Below are 15,482 nucleotides of genomic sequence, written 5' to 3'. Positions count from 1 at the left end.
TTCCTCCTAGCAATAACGTGGATATAAACCTTGTGATCATAGAAAGCTTCTTGATAGAAAGCTTTGTATTCATCAACGTCTGTTTCTTTTTTTAAACAATGTTACTAAGGTATAATCACATATCAAAATTCACCCACTTTAAGTGTATAGTTCAATTTTTGGTAAATTTACCAAGCTGTGCAACCATTATCACAGTGTAGTTTTAGAACATTTTCATCAGCCCAATAAGATCCCTTGTGCCCATTTGCAGTTAATTCCCATTCTTACCCCAACCTTCAGTTCACCACTAATCTACTCTCTGTCTCTATAGATTTGCCTTTTCTGGACATTTCATTTAAATTGGATCATATGATATGTGATCTTTTGTGTCTAGCTTCTTTCACTTCATCTATTTCTTCTGATGGTGTCTGCCAAATTGATATGATAGCATTCATAAGCACGCAATCCCAGACAGTCTTTTCAACTTCTTTAGTTTTAGGGGTTTGTTGTTCTCTCCCACCACTTCATCCTCTTCTATTATAGCTTTATCAATTCTTCTTTATCTTCCTTTGTAGAGTCTTCTAGAACTTCAATCTTCCACATATATGTATCTTTGTATCTAGTCAGGGTCCAATCTGGACACAGAAACCACATAGTAATTTGAATAGGGAAAGTTTAATATGAAGAATTATTAACTATAATGGGAAATTGAAGTAGTGGGAGACTGGCTTGTAAGGAGTAAAGAGATCTCTAAAGAATACAGGAATAGCAAATAGAGGCAGCAGTTGCTCTCCCTAGGGCTGAGATAGAGCACCCAGGGAAGGAACAAATGTAGAAGAGGGCCACATCCCCAGGGCTGAGATCCAGATCTCCTGGCTCACTGGATGGTGGAGAAGTTCTCTAAAGCTGCAGAGCTGTCCTGAGAGATACCAGGGGATGCTATCCATGGAGGTGCCGTGCCAATGGCCCTTAGCAAAGAAACCATTCTCTGGGGTGCTGGAGGCGGCTGCTCCAGGGAGGTGCCGTGACTCAGAACTCAGAGTACCAGGGGACATGGTTCATGGGAGGTGCCAGGCCTGTGACCCTTGCTATGAAGCTTTCCCAAGAGGTGCCAAGAGAAGCCATTTATGAGAAGTACTGCTAGTGGCACTCTGCTGCAAAGCCGCTTGAAGGCATGCTTCCCCAGAGGAAAAGTCACATGCACTACAGGAGTCTGCCTAGAGGAGTACGCCAGAACCAGCAAGAGAAACCCCTTCCTCCTTCAGTGTCCCTCCAGTGCCCTCTACTGACAAAGCTTAACATTGTGCCAGCTGGCGAAGGACCAGTATTTCAGAGTTTAGCTCCATTATCACAGAGCAGACAAAAAGAAGGGCACGTTTAAAACTGAAAGGCAATAAATTGATAACTGACACAATATGTAAAGAGGAAAGTTCATGAACTATGTTTTCTGACAAGTTTTGAATTATATCCAATTCAAGGTAAACATTTGCTTCTCCCCACCCTCTGCTTTTTAATCAAATTTTTTCTCCTTTTAAAACAAGAATAGTTGTGGTTCTCCATTTCAAAGTGTTTCCTCTTGAGTCAGCAGTTACAGAAAATTCATTGGAGTTGGATTTCCAATGAATTTGGATAGCACCTTATCTGCTAGAAGGGAAAGCAGGATGGAGACCAACATCAAACTGGCCGGTAAAATCTGAAGTTAACTCACTTCCTGTTCCTCACTTATTTGGTTTACAAATTTACAGATTTGCTAGAGTACCAAGGTTTTAACCAGTTTTCCCTGGTCATCTCAATACCAATGTCTGGACGTGCAAAAATTCTTTTTATGGGGCCAGCTAGTGGCATAGTGGTTAAGTTCGCGTGCTCCGCTTCAGTGGCCCAGGGTTTGCAGGTTTGGATCCTGGGTGCAGACCTACATACCGCTTATCAAGCCATGCTGTGGCGATGTCCCACATACAAAATAGAGGAAGACTGACACAGATGTTAGCTCAGCAACAATTTTCCTCAAGCAAAAAGAGGAAGATTGGTAATAGATGTTAGCTCAGGGCCAATCTTCCTCACCCAAAATGAAAAACAAAATTTTTTCAACATGTTATTTTTGTCATTGTTGTTTGTTTTTATATTTTGAACTTTTTTCAGTCAGTAGTTATAGCTTTATCCTATCTTAAAGTATCAAAAGCATTTCAAATCAGTTCTCTTAGAAAAGAATACTTGTTTTTGTACAAAGAATTGATAAAAAGTTTCATAATTATGTTAATTTGCACTTGGAAGGAGAGCTTCTTAGACTTCTTTCAAAAGTGCTCTCGTCTGGGACATAGTTACTTCATCCAATCGAATAGCTTCCTTCTCTCTCTTTACTCCTTAATTATCAGTCTTAGACCCTGACATATTTTTATCCAGATCCTCAGCTGGTGTTCCAATCACATTAACTTAGTCATTTGCTTGAACTGACTCGAGAGTCAGCAGGATACAGCAGAGGTCCAGGACCCACAGGGCCTTCGTGGTACTTGACCAGTGTCAGATGTCATGTCCCTTTTGATATCAGGTGCTGCCTCTCCCTCTCCACTCCTGGAGTAAGACCCTTACATCCAAAACCCTGTGGTCTTCCGCATTCTTGGAAGTATGCATGATTAGCTAGGAAGTCCTTGCTACATACCTCCAACCTCATTGCACCTCTGGTAAAAAAGAAGAAACACCATAAAGTATGACTTGACTATGTTTTCCAAAGAGGGGAGAATGGTTTTTTTCCTCTCAAAGAAGAAAAGACTTTGTAAGGATGAAGAACAGCTAAATAGTTTTAATGAAGACAATGGTTTCCTTAGCAACCACGAATGATTAACCACCTCTTCTCTCTCATGTGCAGTGTTTTTTGTTTTTCTTTTTTTGGTGAGGAAGATTGTCCCTGAGCTAACATCTGTGCCAGTCTTCCTCTGTTTTGTATGTGGAACACCACCATAGCATGGTTTGACAAGCAGTGTTTATGTCTCTGCCCGGGATCTGAACTCGTGAACTTCAGACTGCCAAAGCAGAACATGCGAACTTAACCACTACACCGCAGGGCTGGCCCCCTGTGGTATTTTTTTGAATAGCCTGTCCCTAAAGTAACAACATTGGTTAGTTCTTTATTCAAGGATAGCTGTGTAAGATTTCTCTCATTTTTACTTCTTTATCACTCCCAAACAGGCTGAAATTTGCTTTTTGCTTTTAGCCAATTAATCATTCATTGAAGAAATATTTTCAAAAAACCTATTGTGTACAAAGCACTCTGAGGGCTACAAGGACAAGGCAAGACTTAGGTAAATCCAAGGCAGTATAAGTATTATGTAAATGAATGTTGTAAACCAGACGGTCTAGGAAGGTCTAGTTTACTCTTGCCTAGAAGTTTTTTCTTTTCTTGAATAGCAATATTTACAATTAAATAGACAACTAGCAGTGCGTTGGAATCTGGATTTTGGTGGTGTAAGTTCAGACAGAAAATATGATGTACATGATCTTCCTTGTTACTAAATAAAATAGGATTTGTTAATTACTAGTCAAAAATTTTTTGCTGGGGCCGGCCCCGTGGCCGAGTGGTTAAGTTCACGCACTCCGCTCTGGCAACCCAGGGTTTTGCCAGTTCAGATCAAGCCATGCTGAGGCGGTGTCCCACATAGCATAACCAGAAGGACCTACAACGAGAATATATAGCTATGTACTTGGGGGCTTTGGGGAGAAGAAGAAGGGGGAGAAAAAGAAGATTGGCAACAGATGGTAGCTCAGATGCCAGTCTTAAAAAAAATTTTTTTTTGCTGTCTTAAGTTTTTCTGTGCTTAGAGAGCATATGAAAACTGTCAGATTTCAGTTCTCTTCTCTTACTTGTGTATATAGCTTTGAAGACATTGATTTGTCAGGAATATTATTTGAGTATATACTTATATACAGAGCCCTGTGTTAAGTATTTTAGAGCCAAATACAAGAATTAGACATAATCTCATTTGCTCACAAGGAGAGATTTTATAATCTAGTGGTACATACAAAAATATATATATGTATATGTATATACAGAGGAAACATGAAGAACAGTTGAGCTACTCATGGCCAAGTGCAAAGTGATATCATGTAAGCTTAGCAGTGTATTTGAGGGGCTCAAACTCAGTAGACTGATCATTGTGTAGGTTTAATTAGGAAAAGAAAGTCTTTTCTCTTTTCACTAGGTATTGAAGGAAGTGAGGGATGAGACTTATCAAAACAGTCTGTTTTTCATGACTTGAATAGTTTCTATCTGCCTTTCTTGAACATGACTGCTAAATTTCACGTTCTCCCCAATAAAGGCATATGGGTGGCCAATAAAAGCATATGGATCGATAAGGTCTCTGGAGGTTCAAGCATATCATTATTAGAAATCCTTTTCAAAATCCTGTATCAGAAATAGGCTTTGGAGAGTCTGCCATAGTTTGCTGTAATTATGCCTGAGAGTTCTATAGTAAAGATCACGTTGAATATCTCCATGAAAATTTGTTGGTTACCAGGCATCTACAGGGAGTTGCCAAGCCATAGAGAAGTTCTTTTCTTCCCTGTGCCATCAGACAGGAGAGAAATCTTTCCATGAAACTTTTTTAAGAATATAGAAGACTTCCCACATTCATGGGTAATAGCAGTAGTGATGAGATGTTAGAAGCAAAGTTCCAATTCCACATACATTTAATGAGTAACCTCTATGATCCAAGTTCTGTGTTAGGTACTGATTCTGATACAAAAAAAGAGAGAGAATTCTTGCCTCTGAGAGTTTATCGTTTAAGAGGGCTTGCAATTTGGAGAATGAAGGAGAGATTGGAGTAATTTATTTTGTGTTTCTGTTTGGTAGAGGGTGTGTCCCTGTGTACCTTAGGATGCTTCCTTTTCTCATTCGCTGTTTTACACTAAATCTGAGTTTGTGTTTACACCTGGATTTGTAGCCACTTTGACCTCCTCAATATACGTAGTGTCACTACCTCAGCCTGGTTGTGACTTGAACAAAGCCAAACTGTACGTTGTGTGTAGAGCTTCACCTGAACACTCTCCCTTATCACACAGAATGTAGCAGCTGGCTGCTACCCTGAGTGCTTAGCCAGCAATAGCTTGGAATGATTTTCATTATTCTCTTACCTCCTCCCTTTCCATTTCCTGCTTCCCTTATCTCTGGTTTCCATTTAGATGCTGACATCAGAAGGAGCACAGCTTCAAACAGCAAATCCTTCATTTCCTCCCAATCCTTGTAAGTACTTTTTTAAAAAATAAATCCTTATGGAGAAACAAATCCAGTTTTTGGCCTATAGATGAGAAAGGCCATGCATGGATGGAGCCATCCAAATTCACACAGAGGCAAGGTTAAAGTGATGGGCCTGCCTGATGGTAGCGAGCCCAAGAAAAGAGAGCAGGTTACTGGTTCAAAAAGGGTGAGCTCTGTTGGAGACAAAGCTCACAGTGTGGATTGTTCCTTCTCTGTTGACTCTGATTATACCAGAGGCCCCCAGAAGATCAGGTCTCAAATGAGACAGCAGTGATCATGATTTTCTGATTATGAAATCAAATTGAACAGGTTCTACGCTGTAGACTCAGCGAGGGGAAATAGTTCATTTGGGAGCAACAATAGCCCTTGATAGACCACAAGGCAGTTTTGCTCACTTTATTTTGTAAACAGGCATTATAATCCCTATTTTGCAGTTAAAGAAACTGAAGATTAGAGAAAGGAAGTGATACAGAATCCTTAACTAGCAGTGCCATGCAATGCTAGTAAGTGAGATTTAAGCTTAAGTCTTAGAACTATAAAGCCAGTATATTTTCACTGTAGACATGTATCTGAAGATGGTGAGAAAAGAGGCTGAGCAGAGTAGGGGTGCTGCAAGCGTTCTCTCAGAAGTCACTGCATATGGTATCAGATCCTGAAGGGAAGACTTCCATCCTCCTGTCTTTTCTTTATGCTAAGCCTTCCCTGAATCTCTCCTTTCCAGGTCCCACTGCTTCCTACACTCCACATCCGCTGAGGCAGTGGCCATGGGGCTCCTGAAGCAGTTTGAGGGGATGCAGCTCCCAGCTGCCTCAGAGCTAGAGTGGCTAGTTCCAGAGCATGATGCCCCTCAGAAGGTAGATTGTTCAGCTCTTTTTCTCTACCCATTGTCCAGCACCAGGAGGCTATGACACTTTCTGATATTGTTCTCCTTTGTCACATGTCCCCGGTTTAGAATGAGCCTATGTGTTTCCTTCCTTATCCACAGAAGCCATTCATTACAAATATGTTGAATGAATGAATGCATGCGTGCGTGCTTGCCTAGGTTTTCCCAGCAATTGTTAAAACAGGACATAATGGCTCCTTCACTGTCCTTATTCCACATGACTGCCCCCTAGACCAAAGGTGGAACTCCTGTGTTGTGACCACCTTAGAGAAACTGTGAAAAAAGTGAATTGTTCACATTCTTCTTTGCTCTGCAGTTGTGTAAGGCGTGAAGCACCCTGGCATACCAAGAGTCCTGGGGTGAATTCAGGGACAGTATGAGCAATAGGTGCCACCACACTGGGATGCTGTTTCTGTTCCTTTTGCTTTTTGGGACAAGTGAGAGCTGCCAGGGCTCTCATTTGTGCCTGGTGCTTTCTGACTTGTTTCAAGGGCCAAGGTTCCCTGAAGCCTTTACCTATGGTATTCCTGAAGTGTCTTTCATTAACTATGCTTCTCTCATGGCCAGAAAGTCAAGCATGTGTCTTCCCCCAGACTGTCCATGTCCCGTCACCCTGTGCTTTTCTCCTGCAGCTCCTGCCCATCCCAGACTCACTGCCCATCTCACCAGATGATGGGCAGCATGCTGACATCTACAAGCTGCGTATTCGTGTTCGTGGCAACCTAGAGTGGGCCCCACCCCGGCCTCAGATTATATTTAATGTTCATCCAGCCCCAACGTGAGTAGCCAGTATCTATGCCCTTTGGAAAATGAATACATCCTCTTTGGATTGTCAGGGCTGTCTCCTCACCCTTTTGTCTCTGCCTCCAGCTGTTGCCTCCCACACAATTCTGTTCATTTAAAGGCAGAGGGAGAGAATTATCCATCTTGTCCTCAAATCTTACTCTTAATCCTCCCATTTCTTCCCAGAGCTAACTGGAAATGAGGTCTTTTATCAGTAGCCTTCAACCTGTTGCATTGCTTCCAGTAGTTTTGTGAGCTTACTGGTTTTTCTTCTCTCAAGATGGATGATGCTTTTCTTTCCTGTTGTTCTCTCCTCTTTACTATTTCTCATCTCTTACATTTGTACAGAAAGTGTAGTTCATTACTGGGGAGAATCACTACCGAGATCTAAATTCTAACCTTATAATCCTCAGTCGGAATTGGTTCTCCCAATAGGTTCATTTTGTTCAACTCTAAAGAAAGATGAATTCCCCTATCTTCCCATACTTAACAAGAGCCCTGTGTTTGTACCCTCATCCTTTACATCTCAGGGGCCTTATCAGCTGCTATCTGCCAATTCCCTCTCCTCCTTCTTTCCTCAGGAGGAAAATTGCTGTGGCCAAGCAGAATTACCGCTGTGCAGGATGTGGCATCCGGACTGACCCAGGTGAGTATCTTCTCTGACCCCCATGCTGCTTCCAGTGGGTTTACCCTCTTGCACACTTGGGAGAGGGGCTGGTCAGAGACGTGGTAAGAGGAAATGACAGAGCAGAACTAGGGAAATGAAAGAAGGGGCTGGACTTGCAAGGTGGGACTAGGCAAGATCACTGGCAGTCAGAGGGGAATTGTTTCACGGAGCATATTACCAGGATTGTATACTGGGGAAAATTGGGCACTTTTGGCCAGATTCTTAGAGGCTGGATCTAACTAACTTTGGCAGGATTTGTTTCCTCAGTGGTCTTCAGAGTGGAACACAGAAACCACAGGCCCCACCTTGTGGGTTTCTGCCTGCTTTGGGAGCTCAGACAGAGGTGGCTGGAGCCCATTAGCCATCCACTCTACTCTTTCAAAAAGAAGAGCAGGACGGCCTCACCAGCTTATACATGGGAGAGCCACATCTGACTTTTTGACTTTCTGGTTTTTCCAGATTATATCAAACGGCTGCGGTACTGTGAGTACTTGGGCAAGTACTTCTGTCAGTGCTGCCATGAGAATGCCCAGATGGTCATCCCCAGCCGAGTTCTGCGCAAGTGGGACTTCAGCAAGTACTATGTCAGCAATTTCTCCAAGGACCTGCTCATTAAGATCTGGAACGATCCTCTCTTCAATGTGCAGGACATCAACAGTGCCCTCTATAGGAAGGTCAAGCTGCTTAATCAAGTCCGGGTAAGACCCTTGAAAAGACCACATCACAGATTACCCTTCTTAGTCCCTCATCCCCTCTTTCCGTTCATACAGGCCTTTCCCAAGATCACCACACTTCTCTTTGTCACCACGTCAGAGCTGTAACCATCTCATCGTTCACACTTTGTCTGGCAATGGCAGCTCTGAAGCTATAGACAGCACTTGATGGCAAAAGCAGGATTTCTCCCTTCACTGAAAGTATTACTGAATGGAGAATAGGTTATCAGGTGGGAAATTCAAATTCTGGATTTCTCAGCAGCTCTCAGCTGTGTATGTGATTTGGGCAGGCTGACCTAGCAGAGGGGCCTTCCCTGGCTAGAGGTAACTTTGAAGCAAGTTAAGTTATGAGTGTAGAGAACAGTCTGGCTCTGGCTGTTGAGCATAAAACTTCCAGACCCACAGGGTTTAAAGGTACTGGTCATTCTAATAATTGTTTCTCTCCTCTTCTTACCTGCTCTTACCCTGTACCCACCACCACAATGTCTTTCTCTTCAGCTGCTGCGGATCCAGCTGTATCACATGAAGAACATGTTCAAGACATGCCGACTGGCCAAGGAGTAAGTTTTGTGTGGACACTAGAGGCCTCTGGCTGGGTTAACGTCTCTGAAAGAAATGTCCCAGCAGTTGGCCGTTGTTATGTGAAGAAGGAGAGTAGGGGGATCTTGCAGAAAATTCCAGAAATTGTAAATGAGAAGCCTATAGCGGTAGCTGTGGCTGTATCCTTCTCTCTGGAAGGGGAAATCTAGTTATTCTTTCCAGGACAGGCCTAGTACTCTTTGCAAACTGGCATGAATCACTGTGCAGAGTAAAAGTTACTTATGCCATCTGGACTTCTGGCACTGTGGGAGGGCTGGGGTGGCCTGGAACACCTAGGCTCACTTAATGTTGCCCGCCCTCATTACCTCTGCCTGGGGCCCTTCTTTTCCCTATTCTGCTTCTGGATAGAGATCCTTCTACTCTGATGTGCCACACAAAGTGTTCTTTCTCTGCTTCCACTCATTTCCTGTAGACTTCTGGATGCCTTTGACACAGTTCCAGGCCACCTGACAGAGGATCTCCACCTGTACTCGCTGAATGACCTGACTGCAACCAAGAAGGGGGAGCTGGGGCCCCGGCTTGCTGAGCTCACCAGGGCAGGGGCTGCCCACGTGGAGCGATGCATGGTAAAAGAAAGTCTCACTTTAGCATGCAGCTGGGCTCTTTCTTAGGGATGTGGGGAGTAGGGTGGACCCAGTGTTCTTGCCATTCAGTTCTAGGAAGTTGAAATGGCAGGTCAACACTGTGAGAGAAACTGGACAGGATTGCTATTCCTCTGAACAGCTAAGTCATCCAGATCTAAAGAACCTAGAAGTAGAAGAGGATTTGGTGCTGGCATTGCCCGTGGGTAATGGGAAGGACTAAACAGGCCTTCACTATAGAATTGTCATGACATAGGAGGAGAACCCTGGATTAGAATCTGGAGAGGTTCTGGATCTTGGCTCCCTCACTTTCAATCACTGTGACCAAAGGAAATACTTTCCCCTCTCTGAGATAAGCCTCAATTTTCTTGTCTCCAAAATGAAGATAATGATTAATACCCACTGTCCTTTCTTCTCAGTATTTTTGAGGATTGATGAAATAATTTATGTGAAAGCATTTTGTAAACTTTAAGTATCCTATAGATGCAATTTATTATTGTTCTTGATATATACCCAACATGCCGGGAATTCAGAAATTCCATTTTTACAGTTTCCCATCTTGGAATATGTCCAGTTTATGTTCCTATAACAGTCCCAGAATTAGAGCTTAAAATGGGACATGTGTAGAGATCCTGTGTACTAGGGGGAATTGGAAAGACTTGGCTATAGCCTGACCCAAGGCAGGGTATTATTTTGGAGAGAGATCCTTGCCTCCACGTTTTATCTTAATTGGCTGTGGTTCCTATTTCAAAATAAAATAATTACCCAGACTGGAATTTTGACTTTCGGAAGCCCTTTGTGGCATGTCTTTCCTTCTTTTTATGTCTTCATTGAGAGCCACTTTCATGGTTGGAATTTCTCAAACTCATGCCTCTCTTGTCTTCACCTTAAAGCTTTGTCTAATTCTGCGCAGCTGTGGCCCCAGTTTGGCTATCGTGCTTCTAAGTCTAACTGGGGTCTCTTCCCAGTAGGTGGGAGAACCCCTGAGAGCCCATTCAAGTCTCACTTATATGCTGCCCATCCCCTCAATTATGTTCACCCTCTTGTGCCAGTTCCTGGTGTGCTGCCCCTCATTTTGCTGCCTGTCCCTTTCCTCCACAGCTCTGCCAGGCCAAGGGCTTTATCTGTGAGTTCTGTCAGAATGAGGATGACATCATCTTTCCTTTTGAGCTCCATAAGTGCCGGACCTGTGAAGGTGAGGGCTGGTGCCAGGTGTGGAATGGGCAAACAAGACTGAACACAAAGCTAATTTATTTCCCTTCAGCCACCCCTATTAGTCAGAGTTTGGCTGATTCAGCGACTCCCTGTGTTTCACCACAGGCACACTGAGCAATGGTAGTGAGAAGGGGCTGTGGCAGCAACTTCCTTCCAGTTTGAGATAATACATATTATTCTCTTCTGTCTCATCTTCCCAACCTGCATAGAGTGTAAAGCATGTTACCATAAAGCTTGTTTCAAGTCTGGGAGGTGTCCTCGGTGTGAGCGGCTGCAAGCCCGGCGGGAGTTGCTGGCCAAGCAGAGCCTGGAGTCCTACATGTCAGACTACGAGGAGGAACCCACTGAAGCCTTGGCCCTAGAGGCCACCGTCCTAGAGACCACCTGAAGAAAGCACATTAAGCCCTCTTTCTAGGGGCTGGGGTCTCATATAATGCTGAACTGAGCCACCCTTTTAAGGACTTTCCTCACTTCACTTTTTTTTTTTAATTATTATCATTATTGTTTTTTATGACTTGTCTAATGTCCATGTATAGTCAACCTTCGTTAGGTTGGTGGGGTCCAGTCTGTGATGACAATTTTTAGGTACCAAGTATTTCCATTAGAACTGATGCATGGGTCCTTAAGTGAAGTTTCCAGTGCCTCTGTTAGACGAATGGACAGTGAGACCCACTTCTTCTGACATCCATGGCCTTCTCCACTTGGACCAGTCCAGTTTCAGTTGCATCTCAAGTATCATTTCCAGTTTTATTTTGTTTTAGTTCTAGAGCTTCTGAGCCAGGCAGTTCTCAACCAATTCACTTCTCCTTTGCTGCTGAGACAGGAGGATGGAGTTTTCTCTCTCCCCATCCTGAAATAGGGTCAAACTGTGCCCTGAGGAGAAGCAGCAGAGAATTGGACTACATCATGGGTATTCTGTCCAGCTTATTTAGGTATTTTTGAGGCCGTAAAAACATTATTACTACCTTGGAATCCTCAGAGACCTCAAGGAGGCAGCCATGACTTCCCTGTTTGAAATATTCTAGGTGTAGATTGTGTCACAAGCTGACTTTCTGTATCCACCCTGGTGGGCTTGAAGCAAGGAACAGAACTGATACTTAGGCCAGGCCCGTTCGTAGCCTTACACTAAGCATCAGTGAGGCTACAACTCTGTTGCTTAAGGAGCACTTATTCAGTCAGAGGAGCTGTTTCCCTCCTCTTTGGTGATAAGGTCCCTTTTAATCAACCTAGCTCTGGTGCAGGTATGATCTTTCAAGCTCAGGCAAGTCCTTGATGCCATCCTAAATAGATGCCAGAAACCCCATTCACCATCTTATTAGTGGATCTCTTGCCACTGTCTCCTCTGTTAGATAGTCATTCTGGTTCTGAGTAAAAGGATGGCCCAACTCTATTCTCTGTCTCCTCTTCCTGCAGTAGATCTAGGGCCCTCCGTGATGGCTGATCTCTTGCCTTAGTTTCTTTTGTCAAGTTGAGGACAAGCTTCTTGCTATTAGTAGTGTTAGAGAACGTGATAATTTGTGGATGTGAGTGTGAATGTTCCTGTGTTCTTGGGATAACAAGAGCCTTTATGCCTATTATGCACTTAACTCTTTAGCCTGGTGATATTCATATGTTCAATCATCTTTTTCACATTACTAATTTTAACACACATACCCCCTTTTTTAACGTGTGTTTTGATGGGAAAAGTTTTTGATGGGACCACATATATGCTTGTGGTGTTCTTTAAGGTGCTGTAGCTCCTGACCTCTGCATAAAACACTGGTCAGGGTTGCTGCTCTGAGGGCTGGCAGCTCTGTGAACAAAAACCCACTGCACTTCTGTTTTGAGACTGACTTCTTCCTGTGTACCTCTCTTTCCAAAATTGGTTGCTAGTAGAAAAAACTTGGTGTAGGCACTGCCCCAGGAAGCTGAACAGAAAGTTGCACATGGTTGGTGGAAGCTGGTGAGTGCCTGAGCTAGAGACAACCAGGAGACTCACAGGAAGTAGAGGGGCAGTAAGGTAATGGCCAGAGCTGAGGCTCCACCCAGGCAACAGGGAGCAGGGAGGAATTGACCTGTGGCATTGGTCCCTCTGCCTCAGACTGGAATCTGAAGGCTGCATCAGGCTGGAAGACCCCGAGGCTGCCCTCCCTTCAGTTCATGGGGGAGGCTCTGAAAGCCAAGGCCTCCAGCCCAGCCCAATTTTGAAGGGCTGACTAGAAGCTCCCTTGTCTTTCAAGGAGCTTTGGAAATGACCCCACAAAACTCATCTTACTAAGGGTTAGGCCTCAGATTCAGACAGGGGTTTGTAAAATCTGGTGAGCTCTACTTCCAGTTTTAGTTTTAAATACAAGTCCAGCTCCTTACTCCAAGTCACTACACTGGAGGAGAGACGTACTCTCGTTATTGTCCTGCCTGTTTCATATTAGCAAAGGAGCAAAGGATGGAAAATGCTGATACAGTTTCTAGAGCTGAACTCGATGATCTGACATCCTCCTGGTTTTTCCCTTATTTTTCTCCACCTCCCCCACTCCATCCCTCCCTTTCGATTGCATATCTGTTTTAGTGACCCTGACACTCTGCTGTCATCACTGTCCAAATACCCATTTATTTATTTATTTGAGAGTATGAGGAGAGAGGAAAGAGGATGGGATGTTTTGAAAGCACTTTTCAACTTACCAGTATCTGAAAATCCCCTGCTGCTGTGGGGAAAAGCTTTGAATGCACTGAAGAGAGTTCCTTCTGAATGAAATGAGAGGGAAGAAGTGTTCTTTTTTATAAATAAAGGGAAAAAAAGTTTGCTTACAAGGTGGAGACTAGATTCAAGACATAGCAGAAGAGTGGAAGGTAAGTATTTTCCACTTAAATGAGGCTGTTTTTGACTTTCTCTACCAAAGTTTTAGAGCTTTTGTTGATTTAACATAAGAGGAGCAAGAGTCTAAATAGAGGTGGTGTTTGTGTTTGTACAACTTGTGTTCTGAACTGGATTTCTACTTGTTGTAATTCATACATAGCCTAACAGTTCATTGTCATCTTTAATAAACCAAGGAAATGAAATTCTGTCTTTTATTTGCCTGACTTGACTATCAGGAAATGGTATTGAGTGTCCACTGTAAAGCAGGCATGTCTGAAAATTCAGGAGGTTTCTGTGTTATAATGCAAAGAAAACTGGACCTTACAAGTCAGGAAAAGTGGGTTAGAAAGCTTCATGATTGACTTGCTATGTGACCTTGAGGAGATCACTTCACCTCTCTGGATTTCTATTTCTTCGTGTATAAAAGACTTTGTGGCATATAGTCCTTTCCAGTGCACAGGTGTGCTCCCTCACCATCCCCTTGGTGTAACTGTCTCTTAAAGTGAGGTAAATCTTCCTCTCCACAACATCTGAATTGTCCTAGATGCTTCAGTTCTCACTTCTGTGAACAACTGGCTCTGAGTTTCTCTGTTATGCTCCTGGTCCACTGGTGCTCCACTTCCACTCTGCAACTTTCTGAACATTTCCTCTTCAGTGTCCCTTGGTCACTTCTAACTGATATCTAAAACCAACATAAATAGCATATTTCCCCAAAGCTAACCATTGGTCACCCTAATTTGGAAATTTAGTTGTCTTCCTCTCTGAGTCAGGTGGCATGTTCAGCTAGTAAAGCATTATCTCCTTCCCACCGCCTGTCATCAAGTTTTGTTGATTTTTCTCTTTAAAATAAATCTATCTCGTTCCTCTTCTACCACTAGCACACAAATTCAGGTTCTTAGCTTACATCTGAACCATCACCAGCCATGCCAATCTCTTCCTATTTAATCATCCATCAAATATTTTGGTACCTGCTGTATGCCAGTTTCTGTACTAGGCTTTGGGGCTACAGCAGGGAGCAAAATGGAGACAGTCCCTACCTTAAGGTCCTGTTGGGGAGACAGACATTGCCCAAGTCACCAAAATGAATATGTAATTACAAGTTGTAGTAAGAGCTATGAAGGAAAAGAGTAGATGCTATTAAAAAAAAAATAACAAGGGGACCTAATTTAGGTTGGAGACAAGTAAGGCCCCTGAGAAAGTGATATACTTCAACCAAGACCCAAAGAGTGAGGCTCAGAGTAGGGAGAAAAGGGCTCCAGACCGGAACGAGCACATGTCATGGTCCTGACACGGGGAGTTTGAGCAAGGAACTACAAAAACGACTTACTAGGAATTTTAGATTTTATTCCCAGAACATTGGGCACTAAGGATTTTAGATTTTGTTCTAAGAACATTGGAAAGCCATTGAAGAGTTTTAATCAGAACAGTGGCAGATCTGGTTAAAATGTCAGTGTCCACTTTGCAGAGAATAACTGGGGTAACACGAGAGGAGAAGCAGTGGGATTTTCTAGGGAGATGGCTGCAGTAGTTCAGGAGGGAAATTATGTTTGGACTAGGGTGTGGCATATCAGCATCATCACTGTTACCTCATTACCCAAAAACCTCTAAAAGTATAAATTTCAAATGTTCTGCTCTGACTCTGACGTTTTTAAGCAGGGAACAAAAGGCTAGGGGAAAGATACTGGGATAAATGACAGAATCCAAGGAAAATAACAACTAAGTGTCAGGAAGGGCAGAGAGCAGGGCAGCTCAGGGAACCTCTACTGCGGGATTTGCAGGCCTTTTCTTGAGCCTACTGTCAGTGAGGCAGGCCAGAGAGGAGAGTTATGGCTGTGTTGGGGACTCACCCCAAGGAAAGGGGAACTGTGAGGTGGACAGTTGTCCACTCTGGCGCTGACTATATTGTTCATCATCCTCTGTGGCCCCCACTGTGTGTAGGTTTACTGCACCCTCTAATGGTATAAAGACTAGGCATAATCT

General features: G+C 43.4%; 1 protein-coding gene across 50 annotated transcripts in view; it reads left to right on the top strand.

The window, feature by feature from the left end:
• RUBCN (rubicon autophagy regulator) overlaps positions 1–13,705 on the top strand; it is a 68,124-nt gene extending 54,419 nt beyond the window's left edge. For all 50 annotated transcript variants that reach the window (XM_070243587.1, XM_070243603.1, XM_023623581.2 and 47 more), the window contains 9 exons: positions 5,152–5,212; positions 5,949–6,081; positions 6,743–6,888; positions 7,475–7,539; positions 8,020–8,258; positions 8,772–8,833; positions 9,286–9,439; positions 10,556–10,649; positions 10,879–13,705. In XM_070243587.1, coding sequence (XP_070099688.1) covers positions 5,152–5,212; positions 5,949–6,081; positions 6,743–6,888; positions 7,475–7,539; positions 8,020–8,258; positions 8,772–8,833; positions 9,286–9,439; positions 10,556–10,649; positions 10,879–11,057 — 1,133 coding nt within the window. In that variant the 3' untranslated portion in view covers positions 11,058–13,705. The remainder of the gene's footprint in view (positions 1–5,151; positions 5,213–5,948; positions 6,082–6,742; positions 6,889–7,474; positions 7,540–8,019; positions 8,259–8,771; positions 8,834–9,285; positions 9,440–10,555; positions 10,650–10,878) is intronic.
• Positions 13,706–15,482: the final 1,777 nt, after the last annotated feature.

The sequence above is a fragment of the Equus caballus genome, chromosome 19, assembly GCF_041296265.1.
Source record: "Equus caballus isolate H_3958 breed thoroughbred chromosome 19, TB-T2T, whole genome shotgun sequence".
NCBI lineage: Eukaryota > Metazoa > Chordata > Mammalia > Perissodactyla > Equidae > Equus > Equus caballus.
This window is presented reverse-complemented; position numbering and strand designations above follow the sequence as displayed.